At 39.3% G+C, this 15,738-nt stretch overlaps 1 protein-coding gene across 1 annotated transcript in view; it reads right to left on the bottom strand.

Annotated features, from left to right (window-relative positions):
* Nucleotides 1-15,738, bottom strand: part of LOC108877732 (CUB and sushi domain-containing protein 1) — a 364,150-nt gene that overhangs the window by 84,100 nt on the left and 264,312 nt on the right. The window contains exons 26-31 of the mRNA XM_051077721.1: nucleotides 14,950-15,141; nucleotides 10,641-10,767; nucleotides 9,893-10,104; nucleotides 7,009-7,200; nucleotides 4,881-5,019; nucleotides 756-943 (exon numbers count right to left, since the gene is read on the bottom strand). Coding sequence (XP_050933678.1) covers nucleotides 756-943; nucleotides 4,881-5,019; nucleotides 7,009-7,200; nucleotides 9,893-10,104; nucleotides 10,641-10,767; nucleotides 14,950-15,141 — 1,050 coding nt within the window. The remainder of the gene's footprint in view (nucleotides 1-755; nucleotides 944-4,880; nucleotides 5,020-7,008; nucleotides 7,201-9,892; nucleotides 10,105-10,640; nucleotides 10,768-14,949; nucleotides 15,142-15,738) is intronic.

The following is a 15,738-nucleotide window of genomic DNA, read 5'->3' as shown; positions in this document are numbered from 1 at the left end:
CCTCCCTCTCCATTTTGTGAATTAGCTCTGTCTCCCCTGCCTTTCCCGTTTTACAAAAGGGAAAGGCAGAAATTGTGCCACCTTAGTAGATCCAGTGATCAGCTGCTATCAACATGTCTCTTCCTGTTTCTAGTGTGATCCCCTCTCCCAAATGCAATGAGAAAGAACACACCTTGCAGACACTTGCTAAAATCATGTGTGTGGGCCAGGCTGTTTCCCATCTGTGCCTCAAAAACAGGTGCCTTGGTAAACTTGGCCCATACAATATAAACAAGTTAAAGAAATATACGGTAAGTAATAATAAATTAATAAAAGTAGAAATGTAGCAGCACTGATTTGTCCTAAAATTCAACAGAAGTAATGATCAAAATTGTTGGCATGAGCAATGTGTCAAGATGATCTGGTTTATTTTTGTAGCTTTGAACTTAATTGGGCCCACAGTGCAGTGGTGTGTTGAGAGTGCCAGCTGATTATTATTGCTGCCACTTTACTACTTCCAGTACACTGACTATAAAATAATACTATAATATTGCTACTACTATATATTACTATTGCCACTACATTAGTGTTACAACTACTGCTACTACTGCTATTATCATTTCTACAACTACGTTTATTACTACTGCTACTAAGTAGTACAACTGTTTCCTATATTTTTACTACCATAACTAATAAATAGTCTATAGATTAACATTTGATAATTACCTTAGAGGAATTCCTGCACCTTAAATGCAACCTTGCTAGAGTTTAATTACCTCTGTACTCGATGGCGAAACCAGACATGCCCAGCGAGGCGTCAGATCTGAATGCCAGGAAGAGACTGTTACCACTGCTCTCTATCCGCTCTGGGGCCTGGTTGCCTTGGAGACTTGCTAGCAACGGACCATTAGAGTCTTCACCCTCGTAGATGTGCAGGAAGTCATAACTTGGCTCCATGTTAAAACTGGAGTCAAAAACAAAACAAAACAGAGAAAGTTAGGGTTAAGAATCAAGGAAGAGCAATTGCATTGTTCATGTGTGTTTGTTTCTGTGTGTGTGTGTGTGTGTGTGTGTGTTCAGATTCTCCAAACAATTAATCCAGTGATGTGTGATAAATTCAAATACCTGCCTCATAAAATGACTTCCAATTAGTTTGTGCTATCTCTTTATAATCACCTTCTAATCTTACTTTCATTTAGACACGTTTCACATATTTTCTGGCTTTGTTTACTGCATTAGAAAATACAAAACTTTAAATATTTGTTGTTATCTACTTCTTTAATTTAAAACAGCAATATTTAGACAAAAACACTGTCATTTTTTTATATTTTAGAAAAATAAGAATGTGTGAGCTGCTGCAAAATAATAATCATCCTGTTGTCAGGACATGTCATGATATATTTTAATCTTTATATTGTCAGTAAATATGTGCATGTGTTGACAAATATATGCCCTGGATTTTTTAACCTGAGGCCTAAACCTGCAGTAGCTATGAATTTCTTTATAAAAGTTTTGCTGGTTTTCACTACAACAACTTCACCTCACCTCTCCATACATACTGTACATGTAGACATCTGGTCCTCATGACAGTAAAAGTACAAGACACATATACACACACTCTCTCACGCAAAGTCTCAGTGTTTGCTCTGACAGTTGTTGTGTTAGCCCTGTCTCCCACTTGTCACACAGAGACAAATTTGTACATGTGTGTATGCACACACACACATATACACCCAACTCTATGTTTGCTTTCAGAGTGTGCATTATGTGTGCATTAGCTCTGTCTCCCACCTGTCTGGTTAAACCATCCTGCCTGGTGTCATAAGTGTGTGTGTGTGTGTGTGTGTGTGTGTGTGTGTGTGTGTACGTGTTTGTGTCCTGTCAGAGTGATGATACATAAAGAGGAAGCGAGAAAGAGAGAGAGATGTATTGTGTATATTTAGGTGTAGCAGTATTGACAACTAGCATAAAGCATAAAATCCTGTGCCATTTTCGAGCACTAGGGACACTACAGTGCAACTTTTAGAGGTGCGAACCTCTGTATTGTTTGTATCCTGTGTTCTATCATCATATTGTGCCTTCATGCCACAAGCACAGACATAAGGTAATTACACAGTTCTGCAGAGAGTGGTAACAGTTGTTGGTGGGAAACTGCTGAAAAATGTAGCAAAATGCCAATAAAAGGAGAAAAGGACCCCAAGATGATGAGTATAATACAGGTTTCTACGCATTTAAACAAAGGATTTCCAAACATTTCATGAGTTAGGAAATGCATTTAACATGTTTGTTGAGGTCTTAGGACACACTCAATTTATTTTGACAAGAAATGTAAAATGCAAAAACTTAACAGAAAATGAAATGTTATGTATGAAATCCAGATTTACTTCTTGGGTTCCTTACTTTCTCCAACACTTCGCTTTACTTTAAGACATGAAAAGACAGTCATGGATGTCTGAATTTGGGTGAGAGAGGTGTCATTTGGCTGACAACAACTGAACTTAAGAATACCTTATGTAACCACAATCAAAGTTAAAATTAGTGCAAAGAATGCTCAGGTTTAAGCCCTGTGTTTATATCTGGTGCAGAATGGGCTTAACTGCACATAAGCCCCTTTTGCACTGACAAAGCATTAAAATGATCCATGCTAATACCTTTTGCATTAGTGATACATTCTGGGTCTGAATGTTAAAGCTACTAAATGTCATAAAAGGAACACAGAGATCTCATTGAATAGAAATAGAACAGCACCATAACCTCTCATGCCTGAAGAAGAGTAACAACAAAAAAAAAGTCTGTCAAGGGTTAAGATATGAATGCAAATTGAGAGTGATCATGCAAACCTGAGTAGATATATTTTAGTTTTTTAGTTATGAATGATACATTTTGACTGTCATAAAACAGGAACTCCTCTCATTGTGAGAATATTGCTAATACATTTTCTTTTGCAGCAACTGTAAGCAGTCAGTAGACAGTACATTTACAGAACATGTAGAATATGGCATAGCTTATTTCACAAAGAAATGCTTTTTCAGGCTGATACCTTTTCACATTGCTATCAAACAAGGGTCAGTTGGATGTGGGCGCTCAAATGATGATACCACAAAATTAGTTCTGACTTCACTGGAGGAGCAAGAATTGTACAATGATCTGATTCAAAGGCTGATCAAAAGTCATTAGTTACTGGGTCAATAGAAGTCTGTCTCAGCTGAGTTTATAAAACACAATTACTAGGTTAAAATTAGATAAATAATGACAAAGAAATGACACACAGCATCCACCAAACAACCAGGATCAATACAACGTAATTAAAAGTAAAATAAAACTGTCTCACTGTTACAACAGAAGGGAATTATCTCTCCAGCTGAAAAACATGAAGCCAAAATTGGGTCATTTTTTTTCCTTTGGCAATCTGAAGAAACTCTGCTTTGCTTTTATCTCTTTACTACATGTGAAACTCCAGTCTTCACTTTTGCTTTAGTCGTAGGCCTCTAACCACTGTGACTTGTAAAATATTCTCCACTGGGGCACAATCAAGACTTGGGATGTAAATAAACATTGCCCTATTATAAGTTGGAAATGGTCAGAAATCCTTCTCATTAACACATGAATTTTTACTTATCTGCCAATATGCTATATAGTGTTTAGTATGTGTGTGTGAAAGAGACCAAAATATTTAACAAACTAGAAGAAAAAGGAATGACTGAATGAAAAATTTCAGGCACTTAAACGTCCTGACAGTCATGAAAAATCAAATTTTTAATACCTAAAAGGATCATCTCACCACAAACTAATCATTAAGCTACTGCAGCTGCTTATGTTAGAAGTGGAATTTACTGTAGTCTTATAGACAAATGGGATATCTATTATTTTCCTCAACTAAAATGGGTTTATTAGTTACGTTAATGATCATTAACTGCATTTTAATTAACATTAAACTATAGTGGGCCTGGTCCCTGACTATATAGCAGAGACCTTTTTTTTGACTCTGTGTGGGTTACAGTGAGTCAAGCAAAGTCTACACTGAAAAATAAACTAAAATTAAGAACCAAGTCCATGGAGGGTGATACATTTTTAAATTCAAGTCAGAAGAGAAACATATTCTAGAAAATGCTTGGGGGACCCTATCCATCCCCTAAATCTTTAAGTTTGTAATTTTAATGTTTTCTTGGGTATTTGGATAAAGTAATTAAAAATCAATAAGATCAGTGAGACCATTGTTCCACCTTGATGTGTTTGCTGCAGCCTCACTGCTCCAAAATTAGGGAAAAATACACCTTGCTGTTGCTCTCTTATCCTTTTTGTTGTTGTATGTTATGTAGCGCATTACAATCTGTGAATTAGCAATAATTCTTCTGACAACAGAAAACTTAAATATCGACCAGACTGTAATGACTGTCCCATTAAACAACACAAGGCATGCATCAGTAATTTTGTATTTTCTCAGAGTAATATTCACACCCTCAATCAGCATAATTCAACATTTGACATGATGGCTTTTATTTCATACAGCATACAGTACTTTAATTATGGTACCATTATGGCAGTAATTTATTGTATTTTCTAGCTTGAGTGCAAAATGTTTAATTAACACTGTATTATCATAAATCTACCAGTTTACTTTGACTTCTGTTTAGATGCCTCTTGTTATTGCCCTCGTGTTGCAGCAGTCCTCCATGAAAATAACATAGGCTGCCTTTGAGGAAAGTGCTAACTCCCACAGGAAACTCTAAACAATAAAATAATTGTGCATGCTTATTTCACTTATTCTACAGTGGAAATAAAATCTTTAGGCAATCTTGAGGCACAGATGAACTCCACTTATTGAGGACATGTTATGATGAAGGTAAGCCCTAATGTATGTGTGGATAAATGTTACCATGTTTTAAATATAGGTGGCCTACCTTTTGAAGATGAGGGCAATGACAAAGTCAGGGTTGACTCTGATTCTCCAGTCACACTCTTTCCCCGGAGGGTAAGGCTGGGGGTAGTTAGGAGACAGAATTACCCCAGAGGGTCCACTGATGTTACCCCCACAGGTTGCTGTAGACAGGCAGAAAGAGAGAGAGAGACAAAAAGAGGGAAAGAGTATAAAAACATGATTACACAGCATTGGGCTTGGGGTAATTTGGAAAGAGAATCACCCCTGATTGACCACTCATATGATCCCACAGGTAGGCAGAGCGAAAGAGAGTTAGTTAGTGATGGGAGTATGGCAGGAGTTGGTTAGGAGAGGGAGAATTACTCCTGGTGGACTGCTGATATTACTTCCACAGGTAGCAGGAGAGGGTGAAAGAGCAAAAGGGAGATAGGGAGAGATGGTGATATTTAGTTACAGAGTGTAGGGCTGGGGGTAGTTAGCAGAGAGAATCACCCCTAGCAGCCCTGTTATCCCACAACAAGCTAGAAAGCAGGAAGGAGATACTGGCAAGAGAGACAGATAGATGCATTCAAGCAGCAATTTGGTGATGTGAAAGAAGAATCTGAAACATGGAGAGGTGTCTTGGGGGTGGCAGGTGGGTGTGAACGGATTATCAACAGTGAAATAGAGGTAAACAAAGGCATTAACAGTTGCAAATCACTCACAGGCAGACACATACTTGTGCACTAGACTATAGTGTATGATGCTGGTTTAATCTTAGGAGCTTTGGAACACCCAGGGATTCACCACCTAAGGTTAAAGTGCAGGAAAGGGAACAGCAGGCTAAGCTAAGAGAAAATGGAGGGAGATTTAAGCCTTACATTTTATCTCCAGTCATGTGAAACGTGAGGTCACTGGCAAAGAGTCAAGAGGCAATATCAGGAACAGAGCATAATGTGTTTCACAGGCATAGTTACAAGGCAAATTACTGGTCTCTGTGACCGTGTTGGAGGACTTCCCGATAGAGCTGGCTGATAAAGAGAAGGAGTGGGTAACAGAAAGGGAGGCTGTGGCATCTAACAGAAATGTCTGTAGTCCATTGCTGCAAGCTGGGTGATGAACAACATGCTGCTTGCTGAAGGAATTTTCACCAGCTTGCTCACACTGTTTACATCCCACCTTCAGCTATGTGTGATGTCATACCTCATCCTGGTCCTTGAATAATTAAAAATCAAGCAGGCCGGGACCTTTATGGAAATATGATGATTTTCCTTCTCCATCTATTCTGAGTAACTTGACATGAACAGTCATGTGCAATACAAAGCAGCCTGCTACCAACTGGAAAGTATGGGCAAGGGAGTCTGTGAATGTACTACAGGCTTGTTTTTGGGCAACATACTGTAGGTGTAGGATTCGCAGGTTGATCGGTAAGGACACTGAACGGATCTTTTCTTGCACTGGCTCTGCTATTCCTGTATTTTCTGGCTCAGAAAATAAGACAGGCTTCAGGGCTGGAAGTCACTTTCTACCTTTAGTGAGGAAGTCAAGTGTGTCAGAAAGAGCAGAGGAGGAAAATAAGAAAGGAAAGCACACCTGAAAGTGGAAGACTAAAAAACAAACCGCAGTAGAATCATGTGATGGAGGTGTGGAGTGGGATGTGGGAGCTCACTCAGCTGCAGGTGGGTTCGATGGTGGTGATAATCGAGGAAGAGAACAAACAAGCTCTAGTTTGTCAACAGTTTTAATACAGGAACCCTATCACAGTACATGTACCATTCTGTAAAGCTACAAATCGGATGTCATTTTTCTTGTACCCTTGCCTCACCATCCAGGGTTTTTGCACATTTTCTTGAACAGTGCTAAATGCTCATCCCAAACACAGCTTCCTCAGCACCTGTTCTCAATCCAATGATGCTCCGGCAGTAGCACATATGGCATTAGAGGTTACTTCACCAGGGGGCTTGAGTTCTTTTGTTCCCCGAGAAGTATGTCAGAACAACAAAGGGGCACCTAAGGGACCTCTGCTGCGATGTTTGTTGTATTACTCTCTAAACTTCAGGTTTACTATAAAACTCTGGCTCACTCCACTTCAAGAGGTTTTGTGATGTGTCCTCAAGCAAATGTTGGCATTTGATTTGATCTCAGTGATCCACAGAGTAATGTACACCTACCTATACATGTTGGAGGGTCAGGTTGCCAGTAGAATCTATTATCCATCCGTACACATGTGATGGTGTCCTGGCCTTCCAGCTGGTAGCCCGGGTCACACTGGAACGTCATACTGTCACCAGGCTCCTTACTGTCCCCGTATCGGGAACCATTCACAGGGATGCCTGGGTCATTGCAGGTCGTAGCTGTAGTGGCTGAAGAGTGTGAGACAGACAAAGAGAGACGGATAATGATGCACTGTTGGTAGAGAGAAAGAGAGACAGAGAGAGAGAGAGAGAGAGAAAGCGAGACAGGTGCACTCAAACACACCTACAACAGTATTATCATCCCTGGCAGCTGAGGACAAAACAGCAAAGTCATACTGGTATGGTATATAGAATCACTATTTCCATCATGTGGCGAGTCCTAATGCCACTTACTGTCATCATACTGACGATGACTGACAAAATTATTCTATTGAACATAGCAGTGGCTAATGCAATGCTGCATACTGTATATACATATCTATACTGTACCCGTACTTTTTCATATGTCATATGTGTCATATTTCAGCGGTGTCTAGAAGGTATAAAATGTTTGGGTTATTCCTATCTGTGATTTAAGTCAATCTGGGGGTTGGCAAGAAGATATTGCTTCTTTTTAAGGGGGTCTCTAGCCAAAAAGGTCGGGAACAACTAATCTGTGTAATCTGCCCAAGAAATGGAGAAGGCAGCACTGGCCACCGCTTGAATCTCATTATACAGCAGACTCAACAATTAATCATGAGGCTTCAGATTCAGTGAAAATTACAGATCAAATCTTGGCCAGAGCCCTGGCCAAAATAATAGTAGGACATGTTTGCATGAAAGCCAGCCTTATGAATTACACTCCACACTGAACATATACGTTATCATTTTCACAGACATTCCAACAGCTGGTGTGCAGGGCCAAACACAGTATTATAACATCACGGTTATTATATTGTTCCAGAACAAAACTATATTTATTCCATAAGGTCAGTACACAGATAGGGACACAGAGAGGAAGGACAAAGGAGAAATTAAACATATTTGTAGAAACACCAGTGCTAAAAACCACTTGCTGAATAAATCCACAAACCTTGCTATAAATAAATGAGTGTGTTGGTTGCTTTAGTAAATCAGCATGGAGGTAAATATAAGGAGTCATTACCATAGTAATGGAATAAAACTGTTTTGATTAGCATGTTAGTGAGTGCAAATATTTATTGTTTTAAAATATGGGGAGAATTAAAAAAAAAATAACCATGTGAGAGAGACAGACTGTGTTGGATGTAAATATTTATGACTAGAAATATGCTTTAAAAAAAGTTCTGACAGTTATGTGTGCTGGAATGTGTGTTTGTGTATGCAGATGTATGTGAACCACAGAGTAAATGAATATATACCCTTGTGCTTGACTTGTGTTGGCAATTAAATGGCTATGTTTTGTGTGTGTGTTGATGTGAATAAGCAGCTGTAAAGGGGAGATGTTCTTGACTGACTGTTCTCCCGCTTCCTTACTTTTCATACTCAGTGTGCCTCTGATTGATTTTGCTGCTACAGTGAATCACAGTGACTTTGGTCAATGATTGTGAAAGGACGGTGCACCGACATTTTTGGGTCCAGTGGCTCAAACAGCAAAGGCCATCTCTACACCCAAAGGGCACAGTTATTGTGCAGGTCGCCCTTTCTTTTAAAAAACTGGGGAGAAACAACAGCAGTAGTTTGTGGTCACTGACATATTTTTGAGAGAACATGACTAAACTCTTAACACAAAATGGACTTTTAAAGACAAACCCCTTAAAATTAATGAAAACAATTTTGGCCACTGGTTGAAAGCATACGTTATTATCATTACCATATTTCCTCAAATAGTGACCAGGGCCTTTATCTATTTCAACTGCAGAGGTTAACAGGCATATCTGAAGCAGGTTGGTATTGGAGGAACACAATATGCAACAACAGGCACATGGGATTAAGTACGACAAAGGAAAGTGGATCAGAATGAATCAGTCAAACGCTACCTTTGTGTCAACTCAATAATATTTTAGATGAGTAATCCAGAACAACACAGTGTTGAAAATAGCAGGAACATATCACTGAATTTATTAACTTTTAGTGGAAATGTACATTATACTTAACTGGCATGCACACTGTATGACAGGAACAGGAGTTTATCCACCCTAGTTTTTCCACGGCCTGTTTTTGAGGGCCGGATTTTATTTGCTTGTGTCAACCATGTCATCATCAGGCCATTATCACAAACTTAGCTTTAGCTGATTACTGGTTTTTATTTGAGGAATACAGTATTATTGTAGTTGCTGTAGTTGTTGTTGTAAATCCATTTCACAAAACTACTGTGTTTCAAAGAAATATCTCACCACTCTGCTGTTAAATGACTAACCAGAGAAGAGGTACAAGTAGAATTCATAGTTTTGGTACCACACCTCTTGGGTTCCTAAACTGTGGGACACAATCTAAACTGAGCCACAGGTCTCTGGTGGGCTTCTTCAGTACTTAGTGAGCCTGGGTCCCAGGGTGAGATATTAAAGTTCTCATTTGATTCTTGGGCTGAAGGTTTTTCAGAAATCCTGTTAAATGTAGCATTAATTCCAGATTAATTCTCCTCTAGCTAATATAAATGAGGTTTATATAATAACTAAGAAACTATGTGTGTGATGAGTGCTGAGTTTGTTAATTAGCTAATTTAATTGCTAATTCAGTAATTGGTATTTCTACATAAATGGATCTAGGGGATAGAGTTGGGGCAGACCACCCAAATCGGTGATTTTGTGAAATCATGGTACTTTTTTTTTCATTCAGGGTTTCCACTACCATATGAATTTCAATTTTAAGTTCAAGTTGATTTGGAGGTAAGGCTACTCACTGGAGAACTGTATAGAAAATCCTTGCTTGCTGATGAAATAATCTGAATCAAACTGCAGCGTGAGTATGTTGAAAGTCGAGTGGATATCTTCAGGTAGGGATGGGCCTGACCATTCTTTCAACAGGATGCCTCCATCTGATGGCCCAGATGGACCATCCCAAACTCTCAGGATATCATGGCCAATCTCAGTATCAAAGACAATGAAGTGGAGGCTGAAATACATTAAAAAATACACAGAAGATCAGAGATCAGAGAACATTAATGACTACTTTTTTTTATTCAGCAGCTTTACCAAAAGTCATGTCAACCATACATTAAAATGAAACAGAGCTGAGACTAGACACATCACACACGCACAAAAGACACACACAAATGTCAGCAGTATCCACAATGTGTTGAGAAACAATGGTGGCATAATGACTAATGTGGTGTATTCTCCAACACAGCAGTGGCTTTGACGGTTAACATTTATCTCTAATTAGTGAATATATTATTGCCTAACAGTCTTGTGAGTGTTTGCCTCTATAGTGCAAGTAGAGTGAGTGTTGTTGTCTTATGGGAATCATCCTATAAAATCCTATCACTGCTATTACCACTCTTATTAGCTTGTTTGGTAGCCAGTAAGCAGTTGCGCTTGTTATCAAACATTCTTGGCTATTTTCCCGTGATGTTAAACAAAAACATACTCAACCATAACTGCAGGCCATCATCAGGGGGTTCTGTGTATATCTGAGTGCTGCGTTATTACCTGATAGTCTTGCCTGTATCAGCCTCTATAGTCCAGGTACAGTGGAGGTTATTGTCATAAGGAGCAGGATATCCTGGAGACAGAATCCGTCCAGACACTGCTCCAGTTATGTGACCTCCACATTCCGCTACAAGGACACAAGACAAAAGGCTGATCAAACATCACATGAAACAATACATGTATTTTATCTATATGTTTTTGCAATGTCTAATTTACAGCTATTGCAGCTAATTGTTGTTTATTGCTTCGACCTCTATTATGGAGCATGGATACATCTTAAATCTCTGTTGACATAATCCTCACGTTTAGGTGGAAAGATGAAACACTGAAGAAAAGCTGGGGCATTTTTAAGGGGCCTGGGACAAAGCCATATACTGAAGGATTACTACAGGGTTACTATAAATTTTAAAGTCTGCAGCAGATATTATTTGCAACTTGTAGCCCTTTCAGCCATAGACTCCACTCTTCTCAATCACAAAGACATTTTACCTGTATTGAAGAAAATGGTCACACTATCTGAAGACAATAAATTGTACAAAGTTACACCAGTTCATGTGCAATGTCATGGTGAATCTGAAACTTGACAACCCTGTTTAGCACACTGATTTGTATTATATATTGTATAATAAATGCTATAATTCTGTGGATTAGTAGCTCTAGTGCTTTCTGTTTTGGGTTATTTTTTAATGTTCATCACTTTTGTGTCACTCAATAAACTCTCAATTAGAGGACTTCACAGTATGACTTGATTCTGAGGAACCAATCCCTGACCCCTGACCTTAGATTCACAAATGTTAGCTTGGTTAGAAAATTATTAACGTCTGTCTATCACCTAGTTGGCTACAGAATGTTGGTGAAGGAGACAATACAACTTTAATTTTCTTTTTTTATATATATGATCAGGTATATTCTGATTAGGTCTGTATGTGCTCAAGTCCCCACTGCATAACTCTGCTTTGAAAATTAATTTATGCACATCGGATTTCGGTAGGTGTTCCACTGTTTTCAGATCAGGTCTAACATTTGGGATCAGTGAAGACCTCTATTCTCAATACAACCAGACTAATTGTATCATATTTTCTGGTCTTCTTACCAGCCCTATTAACATTTCAATTCATCTCTGTAAGAGGCGGCTCCTGTACTTTGCTATAAATTACTCTGAGGTGTGAAGGTTGCATTAAATGAGAATCAGTTAAGAAAAGCTTGAATCATTAAATCAACCTTGAATTATCCAAGCTCCTGCTATACAGTTTCAAGGTTGGTGAGTAACTTTGATGGCTGTTTCCCCTTAAGGGTCCCCCTATAGTTCGCAAAGTTTGAGGAAGCAAGAGAAAGAACTGGCTTTTTGTGTTATTTTTATATTGTTTTCAGATGTGAGGAACAGGGGGAATGGCAGGAGACAAGGGAAAAGGCTGGGAGCAGATCTGAACTCATCATGGTAGTACATGGTACACATGGTAGCCCACTGAGCCAGCAGATCGCTGCTGATTAGAAAACAGTTTGGTACAGAGGCAGCTTTATATCTTTGTGTGCATTGTGTGTTAGTGTGTGTTAAGAGGGCACCATTAACACAGCTCTGCAATCTACAAAAACATGACAACCTACTGCTGTTGCATTACCCTAGGCAGAACGCACACATAAACATGTAAACACAAACACAAAGGAAGCAGCAGATAACCACACAGTGACACACAAGGCCAGAAAAATACTTGAAGACACTTATGCAGTTATGCAAGCACACAATTTCAGCAGTTGTTTCAATCCCTGGTGATAGACAACATCGGAGGAAAGGCAACTACTGTGCTATGTGTTGCCAGCAGGTAGAAAGAAGAAGGGAAGAGTCACAGCACAAAAAAGAGAAAAACAAGAGTTATTTAGTAAGCCTGGGCCAATGATAACTGCAATTTCCCAAGACAGAAAAAGAAAGACAGAGTAACAGGCACATATATCGAGTGGAAGACAGACAGGTGTACTATATGAATAGAGGAAGAGAGAGAATGAAGAAAAGAGCCCCATAGAGGTAGACCACCTCTCTGTTTGACTCAGTGTGGGAGAAAAAGAGAAAGATGGTATAGAAACAGCCTGAGGCAAAGCCATCTCCTCATCTCCATGCTAGCACACGCAGACATGGGACCAAGCCAGACAGACGAGGATGGAGACGTTCAGAGAGGCAGGCAGACAAACGCCCCAACAGACAGACAAAGGAGGAAGCTATAGAGGTAGTTAGCTCAGAGCTCTGCCAGCAAGTACTCTCCCGGTTGCTGGCTTACCTGGAATAAGGCAGCGACAGAGCAGCTACAAATTAATGACTGGCTGCGGAGGTATACAGGGAGCACGCACGCACGCACGCACACACACACACACACACACACACACACACACACACGCACACACACACAGATCTACACACATCCAGCCAAAAATGCGTACTCATTCTCATTCCTCACACCACACACACCTATGCACAGACACTCTTTTTAGTTGCCATTAGCAACTACATCAGGCCATGTCCCACCTCAGAGAGCTCCAGCGTGCTGGCAAGTTAGAAAGACACAAGATTTGTCTCTGCTGTGGGGAATTCCAAATTAACATGTGCCAAGTGCCCAAAAGCAGAAATACTTACAGGAAAAGTGCTTTAATTTGAAAAATATGCAAAGCCACAAAATATTTATGCACAAGCAGGAATTATGGACAATAAAAAACATGAATTTGTTTTAGTGACTTCAACGCCAAGTGGCTGCTGAATGACAATAGGGAATCAGAATGGCCAGCTGTACATGCTGAAGATAAAACACAAAATGATTTTCACAGGTCCATAAGCAAAAAAATCACCATGTCAAAGCACTTGAATCATTTGGCATACCCCTCTCCAACCTAATTAAGAGCTGCCAAGTGCCAACTAAAGCTATATCTGTCCCCTGGCTGCTTATCTACCTCAAAACCTGGGAAATATTCAAATATATTCTAGATATGCCAAATGAGAAACCTTGGTTTTTGTCATTTTCACTGTTTGAAAAAATAGAACCTGATATTGTGGGAGTGCACAGCAGCACATGATGGCCAATTATTATGTCAGGCTTCAAACGATGTAATAATTTTCGTTATGCTTTCAACTAAAAATTTATATGACTTTGATACAACTCAACAGTTGTTTTTATGTCCCTTTTTTCAAAGTGTTTACATGACTTTCAAATTAGGTTAATACGAATTAAAGCATTTTGGGGTTTTTTTAAGCAATCAGTGTAATCAATTGTTACTTTTGTCATCACTTTCTGTAGCTCTCTGTTGAAGACTGAGTCACAATGGTCTGAAGTCTGACTCTTACTCCCAGAATCATTGTTATCATAATTAGTCATCACAGTTGTGTACAGTGAATGCACTTAAATGAGAAAAGTTTAATTTCTCCAGGTGGGATTATTGCTACTACTTTGACTATATTCAAATAAAAGGCTAGAATGTCTGATATAGTTAATTAATTAAGGTCTTTTGAAAATAAAACAGGATGCAGTCATCAATTTTGGGCTGCAACAGTAAAGTGCATTTTTACTCCAGTCTGTTGTCCAGTATCTAAAAAGACTCTGGTCATATAGCTCCTGCATGGCGTGATTCCTTTGTGTAGTTTTATTTCATCTTAAATTTATTTGAGGAGCAACAGTTCCAGATGAGTCATTATTGTTTTTACATCACATCACTTTCTGGCATCTGAAAAAATCTCTCCTGATAGAATATTCTATTTATTTTGCATGCTGAGAATAGAACAGAAAGCTAAGGCTTCTGTCAAAGCCCTTGGCATAAAATACTGTGTGCACCTTCAGGGTACAAGAAAGTAGTCTGGCTTACATTATAAATTTATCAAAGTTCAATTCAGTCATCGCCTATTTTTGCATCTTAACCATGCCATCCTTAAAATACATAGAAGCCTGGTGCACTAAAAATCTCATACCCAGTGATATCCTGCTGTCCAAGTGCAGATAGTCTTGTGTGCACAGGCTGACGGATCAGTAAGGGCTGTTACGCACAGAGGCATATTAGCACCACTACAAATATTTCCTGCAGAGTGTTGAATCAGTCCCCACGCTGTCTTTTCAAAGTATTCACCTGTATTGACTCAATCACTTGTTCACACTCTCTCTTTTGAGTCATCATGCTCTTGCTGGAGCTCAGGAACAGACAGGTGTATCTTTGACTGCTGCTTTTCCCTGCTATATTTGAAAAGTATGAAATATCTCACCCATAGGTTAATAATTCAGACCTTGTAGTTCTGAATTATTCATTTACATGGAACTTACACAGGCATTGACATACTAACCAATACAGGAGGGAAGTGGTTTGTCCCAGACACGTCTGTCCCCGCTAAGACAGGTGAGTGTACTGCTGCCATGGAGACTGTATCCAGGGTTGCAGGAGTACAGGACAAAGGTGTTGGCATAATGACCGTCGTCCTGGATCTTATACCCATAACTCGGGATTCCTGGTTCCTCGCAGCGTACTAGGTCAAAACCTATTGAGACACACATAGAGGGAAACACACACATATGGATTAAGTTTCTCTGTCCATACAGTGAGACAACGCTGCATAAATGAATAGGCTGATTCAGAGCAGTTTTGGACAAGAGGACATAAGGTCATACAATTCCTATCCTGAATCCCACTACCTCTGCAGAAAATTCAAGTTTGAAATACTATGTGACAGCTGCAGTGAAAAAGCAACTGGACATTTCATAGTGATTCTACTCATAGTCTTGTTATGCTTGCTATGATATTTTAAAAATGTATAGGTTTCTCCCTTTTCTGAAAGATATAATGATGTGTAGTGAACAGCACTGGTGGTTATATTTATGGATTGAAAATGTGATTCCTAGATGAAACTGTGGGGGAAAAAAAACATCAAATGATAATTTCATAACCCACACAAACACAAACATACTGTACACTTAAACGAGCACACTGCAAGGGATGCCTGTGTGAGGATAACAAAGAACAGGAAAGTTTCCTGCCTCTAAGACAGATGGATAAACAAAGACACAACAATGTCACTGACATATATTCTTTCCCTCGTGTCAGCCTCTTATGAACAGTGAGCTGGCCACTACCATAA

Source organism: Lates calcarifer, linkage group LG2 (genome assembly GCF_001640805.2).
Source record: "Lates calcarifer isolate ASB-BC8 linkage group LG2, TLL_Latcal_v3, whole genome shotgun sequence".
NCBI classification, from domain to species: domain Eukaryota; kingdom Metazoa; phylum Chordata; class Actinopteri; family Centropomidae; genus Lates; species Lates calcarifer.
Note: the sequence above shows the minus strand (reverse complement) of the source record. Positions and strands in the feature narration are given on the sequence as shown.